Here is a 10,753-nt window from a genome sequence, read left to right on the forward strand (position 1 = left end):
AAAGAATAGCATGGCATGCATCCTTTCGATTCAGCAAGCTAAGATAATTCCCACACACCACTTTTTATTATTATTAAAGGATTGTCTTCAATAGTATTAAGAAAAAGCGCCTGAAGGCTACAACTTGAACCTAGCTGCCAGGAGGTTACAAATTTTCTTATGTAAAATAATCCTAAATATCGAACTTTGTAAAAGATGTTTAGATTTGTTGATATTCAAGAAAGACTCCATGGAAGTTGATATTACCATTGAGGCTTCTGAGTTGACATTGTAAACAGGGGCAACTTTTTCCATAAGTGACGAAGCTTTTTCCTTCTCTTGTTCATAGTATCTGGGGAGCCCTGCATATTATTATACTGGCCACAAACTATTGCCATCAAGTTCTCCCATATCTCAAGCAACACATCTAAGAGATGAATGTCTATCACATCATAAAGTCGGTTACATCGATATTTCCATAATGCCCATAACATTACTATGGTCACTGTTTTCCAAATCTGGACAGATCGCACCTACTTTCAAGGTTGCTGAAAGGGACTAACTAATATCAATCTTCTATTATGTACTCTCATTGCCTCATGAACATCGTTTGCCTCATACAGCATCAAGCTGGAATGTAATACTCCCCACATCATTGATCCCCATGAGAATAGGCAACCTACATTGATTGTTCGGAATAAAGACATGACTTTTTTCCATACTTGTTGAGCAAAGGGACAAGACCATAGGACATACTTGGTAGTCTCCTGAGGTTCATGGCAAAAGCCAGATTGCTGCAAATTAGGTGCGACATTCCCTTTCAATGAATGACCAACTGGTAGTGCCATATGTACTAATAGCCATCGAAAGAGAATAAATTTAGTTGGCCCCTTGAATGACCAGATCCATTTCCAGTAGGTTCTCAAATGCAAAGTTGAGACACCCCAGTTGGTCCAATGTTTTTGAGTTGTTGGTATCGTTACATTCCGAGAGAGCAGTAATGATCTTCCAAGGTTTACTGAGTACTTAAAAAAGGGGACCTTTACGATCTTTTCCCCCAAGGAGTGTGACCAAAGCCAACCCCCCGGATCGCATGTTAATCTTGCAACAGGATCTTTTGCGTATAACCATAGGATATCACTCATATGAGCAATTGACGGATAAGGATCAAGGATCCATTTCTTTCCAGTTTTCGCAACCACTCTGACTGGTGCATTTCGCAAGTCCTGTAGATAACTGCAATCAGATGTATAAGATTGCAATCTATTGTTGTCTAGGACCTCAAAATAAGAAACACACCATTAGGTGAAACTCTCTTAACAGCCATCAATGTATCATTTGTGAAGCATCCAAACCATAGATGTTCCTGCATGGGTTGGAAGGTTGTAAACAACTAAGAAAATGTTGTTAATAAGGTAGCAATCATTATCTTGGCACCATGAACTGATTGTAGATGTGCAAGATTATCTTCTTGTGACATTTGCTGAAATTGAGTCCAAGTTCTTACAGATGCAATTGGCTCATTATCCAATTTACCCCAAGCAAGGGGAGTTTGCAGGCCTAATACTTTTCCTACATTATCCCGAAATAGAGAATTGGCAAGCATAGGCTGATTAAGTAATGCATCCATGTAGAACGTTTTTCCTTAAGCAAAAATGATTTAATCGCATCCCATGCTCTTATTATACCTAAAAAAAATCTATTGGATGCAAGATTCTGCCTTGGCATTTTAATATCATTCAAGAACAACCACTTTAGAGAGGGTGACCATATGCTCCTCTTGTCTGAGGAGTTAACTGCATTAACTGATTTAAAAACATTCCTTTCCAAGCTTCTAATCTTGGCAACAATCCTCTTATCACAAACATAGTCAAGAGAGCTCTTGACTGCATCAAAGGTGTTGAGAAATCGATGCGGAATAGATCACAATAAACGAACTACACGCTGAAGTACAAATTACAGAAATGCCAGAAAAACAAGACACACAACAATGGTGCACAGAGATTTACGTGGAAACCCTAAAACGAGACAAAACCACGGGAACAAAACTTCACTATACAAATAGTGGATATACAATAGCGAGAAGGTTACAACACTCTGTCGAGTGTATCAGCCACACAGGGCTCTTCGCGTCTGTTGTTACTCACACTGCTATGGCGTCGCTCACGCTACTCTCTCTCACACACTCTTGCGTTTTTTCAACTTCTACACTTACATTGTTCTATTCTAAAAGTTTGCCCTAGTTGCATATATACTTACGCAACTTTCTAGTTGTTTACATATGTAGCCCTCATGGAGCACACACTTAAACTATTTATAAGTATAGTCTCCCGAGTTGGCTATTTACACGATTCCGGTTTCGGCCAAGGCTCCTGTTTTCCGACTCTTCGATTGTCGGCTTTCCGAACAGTCGGATCATCCTCCCACTGGAGGGACATATTCCCAACAAAAGGTTCTATCAAACCCAACCCTCCATTGATTTTAGGTTGAATCAACACATTCCAAGCAACTTTGGCTATTATAGGAGAGCCATGTTTCCCCCCTTAAAGGAAATTACCGATCAAGCTTTGCACTTTTGTTATTGTTGATCTAGAAAATAGCCACACAGATGCTATAAACCACATTGATGCCAATAGTATTATTGTGTTTGCTACTACAACCTGACCTGCAAAAGACAATTGTTGGGCATCCTAATACAGTAATTTATGTTTTATTGATAATAGTAATGGAGATAGCATTACGTTTGGCCTTAAATCTAATCCAACCATACATCCCAAATATCGAGCTAGCCCACCATGATGAAACCATCGGAAAGCAGGACGTAGATACCACACAAGGTGAGTTTCTGCACCCACCCAAAGGCCAACTGACTTATTCCAGTTAAGTGATGCACTTGTAGCATCTGAGAAAACTTGAAATCATTTTGTACCTAGCCGAGATTTCCAATCTCCCCATCAACATAGAGGGTTGTTGTTATGTACACATAACGTTGGTGAGGGTAGGTCACCAATATTTACATTAGTGAAAGGTATGTTTACTAATGTTAAAAAGGGGACTAATGATTGGATAGAAGGAATGATAAGTGCATGCACTATCATGATTTGGACAACCAATGAATGGAGAGCCTTTTAGAAAGGCACATCTATTCAAGGGTCCTAGCAAAAGGTATAAATATGAGTCTTAGCTACCCTCTTAATCACATTACGTCGGAAAGTTGTTGTCTCATCCTAATATTCGGTGGTATGGGACGTCGGTGGTAGGTTGGCTATGTCTAGATCATAGCTCAAGGGTGGTTGGGTGGAACGGGTTCTTCTATCCATTCTATTTTCCTTCTTTTACTTTAGTTTGGTCTATTGATTAGTAATAGACTCTTAACAATTGTGTCATCTGCAAACTCAACATCCACTACAGTGGACTGTGTAATAGGTAATAATATGCCTTTGATACCAGCAATTGACGATCTTGGGTAGGAGGACAAAGCTTCCCCAAACAAGATAAAAAGAAATGGGGCAAGGGGGCATCCTCGCCTAACAGAACTGGAGATAGGAAATAGTGTCCCGTATTCTCCAGCGGACAAAATTGAACTAGAAACATGCCTATAAAGGGCTGAAACACCTTTTATCCATGTGGCAGGAAAACCTAATCTTGACAGCACTACCTCAAGAAAGTCCCAATCCACTTTATCATATGCCTTTCCAAAGTCAAGCAATAATACTACAAGTTGTTGTTTATGTTGCTAAGCTAATGCAACCAATTCCCAGAACAAAAAGATATTATCAAAAATACTTCTATCTTGTGGAAAACTAGACTGTGTGTCATGAATAATAGACAGCAATACATCTCGTAGTGTAACAACAATAGTTTTTGCCACAATCTTATACACAACATTAAGCAATGTTATTGGCCACCACTTGGAGACTTCATCACACTGAGCATCCGACTTAGGAATCATATATATGATTCCTTTTGTCCATTCCGTAGGCATATTAGCACTTGAGAATATTAAATTAACTGCTCTAGTAAGGAGAGGACCAAGAAAATCCCAATAATGCAAATAGAAGCCAATTCCTATTCCATCTTTTCCCAGAGAAACATCATTACATAAGCATTTAGCCGCAACAAAAACCTCTTGAGATGTAAATCACACACCACATTTTTAATATAGATTTAGTTAATGATTCTTAGTATTGGTCACCACATTCAGAGAAAACATAAATATTGAAAATATTATGGTAAACAAATAATGCATGAGACTTGCACATTTTTTGACACTTGTAATTTTCATATACATATGACAACAATGTGTACAACATTGAGTAAATAAAAATCTAAGTGATTGTTGTGCTAGTGAAGAAACATTTTCTATTAATCCGCGTTCATCAAATTATACACATCAAAACCATCGATATAGATTGTTTATACACGAGGCAGTACAAGCACGTTACATGGATGGTTAATATAATGAACCCAACAATTTACCACAAATTCTGCTCTCTTGCGATGTTCTCATAAGTTTTTGTTGATGATAAATTCATTTTGTGTTCTATGGGATGATTCACATGGTCCAACATGTGAATATGTTCTCTCAACCTGTTTCACATAGGAGAGTGGAATTCAATGCGAGCGTGCCCCTCATATCACAGGGTAAGACCAAAACTTCACAACATGATAATTTTCAAAATATCGATTCTACCACTAATCACAAAACTAATAGCATGCCATTTTGAAAATATCAAATCTACCCTTGACCACAAAGTTAACGTAGTTTACTTGGGTTCAACAAAAATACCTGACACTTTCTAGGCTTCACTCTCATTCGTCCTTCTCTCTCTAACTCAACATTAACTCACTTTTACCTTTATCAATATGAGGGATAAATGAGACTTCGATTTACCATTGTAAATTTCCTAGCTATTATTGAGAAGTATAAATATTCCTTGTCTATGAATAGAGAATATAGTTATTTATACATACACTAGTTTTCCTCATATGTCCATAATGTGTGTATCAAAACTATACATTCCAAAATACACCGGCAAAAATAAGATTGTAGGGGCTCTTTATATAAACTCTAATATTAGGTTCTTATATAAACTCTAATATTAAGGGTTATCTAAGACGGAAAAGAGATGAGGAAGTACCTTAAATATATCAAGAATTAACGAATTTGAATGATATCACAAACTTTGGCTAAAAACAATCATACTTGAGAATTCAAGGTAGGTAGAGCTTGTTTTTGCACTTGCATCGCCATACTTCAGGGTAATATTCCATGAGCCCTACTTTTGTTCTACCGGGTTGAATAGGAGCACGAATGGGTTGGCAAGGAATGCAACTTGAACATTTCTTTACACACATGGGAGGAGTTGATCCAACCGAAGACAACATTCTTTGGCCCAAGCGTTGCCGACTTTGAACTCCATGGAGGGTTATAAGAGTACTACCTTTGGCCACCTATAATGGGAAAATTACATCAAATTTGAGTCTAGATCTATATTTAAAAAGTAAGCTAGTCTATAACTTTATTAAAGTTGTCACCAGATTAGCTTATTGGGAACATCACACGAATACTTATGGTACACACAATGATGTAAGGCATCTTCTATACTATGAGTTTCACTACTAGTTCCAAGAATTGATAATGACTACAAATCTTAATCAATTTCTTCGTAAAAAGGTATCCTCCTATTTAGTGGTCTAAACATATTGATATAATCATGGTCATTTTTCATTAATATTCTGTGTGGTGACGATTGTCATCAAATGATCAAAAGGAGAGTGTATAAGTCTAGCTAATTCAATTAAGTTTTAAATTCACAAGAATGATGAAGGTTTCCAAGAAATAGGCAACACATCCAAGTGGAGGGGGGGAACCCAATCTGCTTTAGTAATAGTAGTGAAGAAAGAGACAATTCTTTGTGACAAGAAGTTTTTGACATTTTCCAACCCATGTGGGAAATGAGCTTTTATTCATTCTCCATTATGAGCTTTTTACATGCAAGGCTCACTAAGTTCAATGAAGTCTTAACTAGAAGTTCTAGATGTTCATAATAAGTTTTAGACGAAATCCAATTAGAAGAAGTTTTAGACATTTTTTTATTTGGCATGTGGGAGAAGAGATTTTACTCATTTTACCCTACAAAGTTACCCAGCCAAATATGATGATGTCTAAGCAGTTATTGACACCCATGATGTTGAGGGGTGCCTTGTGCTACCTCTATTTGCCACCACACCATCATGGAGAGCATAAAGTGAGAATTATGGGAAAAAACAATCAAGCTAGAGCCTCTATGGTTCTTGAATTCTCTATCACAATAAGCTTTTTATATTTATTCAACTGATGTGGAAAAGAGCCCACCCAACTTTCACTCTTGTTTTGTTCCAATGTTTACCATTATCATACCTTCCTAGGTATGATGACAGCCAAGAGGTCGCCATATGACACAATCTCAAGGACTTCCTTGAGCATCATCAAAATACCAGGGATTAATTCCCTTGCCTTATTCGCAAGAGCAGTATTACCCTTGAGTCCATGTGGCTTTACCTAGGGAAGGATGGCATGGTCATACAAACATGCACACACTTTTTTTTGCAATTCATAATTTTTACAAGCAAGAGAGCTTGACATAGAGAAGTAAAATTCCCGAAAGAATGTTGGAAGCATGAAGCAAGGAAGTTTAATGTCTCCTATACTCGATAAGCTAGAGGCATTCCAGAAAACAAACAAAGATATTCACGAGACGCTAAGAGAAGTATAGCAACTTCATCCAATCCAAAATGATTTCTCCAAGGCATTATATGGTGTGTTGTTGGTGGGTTGACTTACAATGGACTTGGGACAAGTAGAGTGTTCACATAGCCAAGGACCACACACACACATACATAAGCATACCCAAAACCCACATAAACGCAAACATATATGATGGATGGCATACATACATACATACATACATAACACATATAGATACATAAATATGGGCAGACACACTCATAAGACAAGCAAAACACAATAACTCCCCCATCATCACATATACGACACTTTGTTGACAACATACATACATACATACATACATACATACATACATACATACATACATGCATGCATGCACACACATGCACTCAAGTTTGAATACATAAACATGTATGTGTTTGTGTGTGTGTGTGTGTGTGTGTGTGTGTGAGTAGGAGATGTGCTCCATTAACCTAAATTTGAAATCTTTAAGAGACGTATGTAATATAATTTGTGATCATTTTTAAGATGATCAAATAGATTTAAAGATGAATTTGATGAAGATGGAATTCGAAAGCTGAAGTTCTATATCGATCAATATTAAGAGTAACTCACGACAGATTTCCTTTTTCTTTCTCCACTTGCCTTCTGATGATAATGATGATGATGGTGGTGTTGGTGTTGGTGATGATGATGAATCACTAGTGGGATATGATTGTTCACACTGTTATACACATTACTCTTCTTCACCTCATAATCTTTCTTAAGATGACCAACATCACTCCTTACAACATGTCTGATCTCTGCAAATTAATAAATCTATTGATCAAATTATAGGGTTAATTAGAGAATTAACTTCAAATTACTGGAAGTGGGCTAGGAAGTACCTGGTGAATGAGCTGATGATTGCATTAAGGCATGATGATGAGGACGAAAAGCAGCCAGGGTAGTAAACTGACTGATTTTGAGGATGAGGAGGGTCAAGCAAAAGAAGTCCGAGAAGAATCTGAAGAAGAGGTTCACTAATTTGGGCCTGGAATTAGAGGTTAATCTGCTCCTCATTATTGTGTGCTAAATGTGGCCATCATTATTGGAGCCAAAGAAGGGAGGGAAAGAAGGTGGGGGTAAATATGTACATATATGTATGGTGAAGTATGTATGTATGTATGTATCTATGTATGTATGTATGTTGTCAACAAAGTGTCCTATATGTATGTGACGATGGGGGAGTTATTGTGTTTTGCTTGTCTTATGAATGTGTCTGCCATAGGTATGTATGTATGTATGTATGTATGTATGTATGTTGTCAACAAAGTGTCCTATATGTATGTGACGATGGGGGAGTTATTGTGTTTTGCTTGTCTTATGAATGTGTTTGCCATAGGTATGTATCTATATGTGTTATGTATGTGTGTGTGTGTGTGTGTGTGTGTGTGTGTGTATGGTTATGTATGTACATAATATGACCTGTTGCTCTCAATATTTATCGATCATTTTGTGTATAGATTGTGCGTGCCATGTGCCCTACGTCATATTATGTCCACATCTTATCATCCCAAAATGTGCATTCATGACGTGTCTCGTTATGTCAATATCAACTTGATTCATCCTTGTTCGCTCATGTGTCAATTTGTACACATTAGTATGCCCCTTTGTCGGGGGGCTATCATCCATGTTCTTATGTAAATATTCACTTGTGCCGTCTTGTCTTACTTGTACAATCCACTCTTAGGCATGCATGCCTTAGTATGGCTATCCTTGCTTCAATCTTCCGTGTTTTTTGATGGCTCAACGTGATGTTCCACATCATACTATGTCATTTTGTTATCAAACTAATAAATAATCCATTGAGTTGAGCTTGACATCGTACTTGCAAGCTCTACTTTGATGATGCATGTGCATATAGCTATATCATCATAGTGTCAATATAATACGTATATCAAACATCATTATCCAATGGAGCATGTCTCCCCATCAAGACAGTCGATAAATATTAGACATCATTCCATGTGGATGCGCTTGCTATGTATGCATGTATATATATTTGTGATATCCATGTCTGAAAGAGCATGTTGTGTATTTTAAATCAAATTGTAGACATGTGATCCAACATCAACACTTTATTTGCATGCATTTGAGTGTCTAGATAGGTGTGCGAGGCTTGCTAAGCCTACTTGTTTCATCTAAAACAATCTCGGCAAAAAATTGAAAAATCTTGAAGTCTATATTAGATCAGTCATAACTCTCTAAGATTACAAACATGTAGTTTAGTTAGAGATTTCCTAGGTTGATTTTATTGCATCAATGTAGTGCATTTGTGGGGGTTGGCCTTAAAACTACGTTTTGGGCAAGCCTTGTATACATCTAGGTGTGCATACATTCTGTGTGCGGATAAATGAGATACATGTACACAAATAATGCATGTCGATATCAGAGGGAGGGGGCAAAGGTACTCTCTAAGGCAGTGTGATGGGATGTTCAAAATGCGGAAAAAAAACCAGACAAACTTCACATCATCTTGTCATGTTTGATTTTATGCCTTTCCACTCAACAACAAGGACACACAAAACAATTGAACGGTTCTCGATTTATTTCCCAAATTTTTTACAATTACTTTACACTGTCTTGTTCATGTCTCCAGGATTGTGAAATTATCGATACATTTTCAAAATTCAGAATGCTTCACATGTCTATGAGCATGTTTAAACTATAGTGTGAATACTGGTACAAATACTTGCATTTTTTAACCACATATTACAAACATGAAGTGTTTATATTATTATTTATATATATAACACATGATGCCCAAAGAGAACAAGGTGCACTCGAACAAATCCTTGCAATGCATAGGTAAATACTTGACAATGGACTTGAATCTGTATGACAAGAATTGAGTATGATGTGAGCTCAAAGATAATTTTACCACATGATATATCATATGCCTTGATTGTCTACAAAATGTTTGTGAGACAAGACTTGATACTAGGACACAAACCTAAGAACTAGAGAAGTAAATGCACTTTATGAGCGTTTGATGTAGTCGTCTAGCATATCTAGTTATATGCTATATTCTTTTAATTTACACCGAAGTGCATATGCTTGATGATTGTAATACTTTCACTCCACATTGTCACTCATAGAAGTGGATACTCTAGTTTGCACATGGTATGCACATTTGTTTCACATTTTCTGAAATTTCAACACTAAGTTGAATTTCAATGATCACTCTATGCAACTCAAGTAGGTTCAAGTTTTGGTGAGGGTGTATGTAAGTAGTCTTGGTTCCATGTAAATAACATGTTTTAATCAGTACCATCATATGAGTCATGGTTTTCATTGCAATAAAGTGGACACATACCCTTGGTTGAATAGAGAATCATATTTCATAGAAATTGTAAACCTTGGTTGAATGGCGGAACGTAAAAGAGTCAACAAAACCATGTCTTTACACATTAGCTAAAGAAATTTAGTTCTGAATTCACAACAAATATCTAGAAATTCCAATGTAGATGTGATAGCTCATCAATGCTTTCATTAGTTGTACATTGAAGCACTATAAAAATTCATATAAATTTGAACTCAATGTTTTCCAATATCCAATGCCCGCACTTTCTAATGCATATTGAGGTTTTCTTAGGTAAGCTTATGATGTCAATTGATTTGATGTATGGTTTTCAAAAAAATTCATAAAGCCTATAAATATTGTATGCTCAAACATATATAAGTGTAGTATCGAGGTTGCTTGTTTATACGCTTACATTGACATTGTTAGGCTTAAATTTGATGCCTTTGATTGAGATTGTAACATATTTGCATTGTAATATTCTTTCTCAAAACAATTTCAATGTGAACCATGTAATTAAACTCAATTTCTCAAGGCATAACATATCATTTGAGATTTAGATATTCTAAAGAAAAGTAATTAAATAATTATTTGCTACTAAAGATCCTTAGTTTTGTTACATACATGGATAATGATGTATTTGGAACACATCACATGCATGTTGACGATATTTTAATGAAACATTCTTATCCCCTTGGTGT

At 36.5% G+C, this 10,753-nt stretch overlaps 1 protein-coding gene across 3 annotated transcripts; it reads right to left on the bottom strand.

Annotated features, from left to right (window-relative positions):
- Nucleotides 1-4,315: 4,315 nt before the first annotated feature.
- LOC147850564 (uncharacterized) lies at nucleotides 4,316-7,835 on the bottom strand. Of its 3 annotated transcripts, none has more exons than XR_015531644.1 (4): nucleotides 7,597-7,835; nucleotides 7,355-7,512; nucleotides 5,121-5,433; nucleotides 4,316-4,569 (listed from the first exon to the last, which is right to left on the bottom strand). XR_015531644.1 is itself a non-coding variant. In XM_087336099.1 (4 exons), exons 1-3 carry the CDS (start codon nucleotides 7,769-7,771, stop codon nucleotides 5,194-5,196), a joined length of 573 nt encoding a protein of 190 aa, XP_087192225.1. In that variant the 5' UTR covers nucleotides 7,772-7,835; the 3' UTR covers nucleotides 4,316-4,569; nucleotides 5,186-5,193. The 3 variants fall into 3 exon arrangements, 2 of the variants coding, with proteins under 2 accessions (XP_087192225.1, XP_087192224.1); XM_087336099.1 differs by having other exon boundaries at nucleotides 5,186-5,433; XM_087336098.1 differs by lacking the exon at nucleotides 4,316-4,569 and having other exon boundaries at nucleotides 5,106-5,433.
- Between the last annotated feature and the right edge of the window lie 2,918 nt (nucleotides 7,836-10,753).

The sequence above is a fragment of the Azolla caroliniana genome, unplaced genomic scaffold (genome assembly GCF_043228905.1).
Source record: "Azolla caroliniana isolate FFs.n. ecotype wild unplaced genomic scaffold, voAzoCaro1.0.p SCAF_21, whole genome shotgun sequence".
Classification (NCBI taxonomy): Eukaryota; Viridiplantae; Streptophyta; class Polypodiopsida; order Salviniales; family Salviniaceae; genus Azolla; species Azolla caroliniana.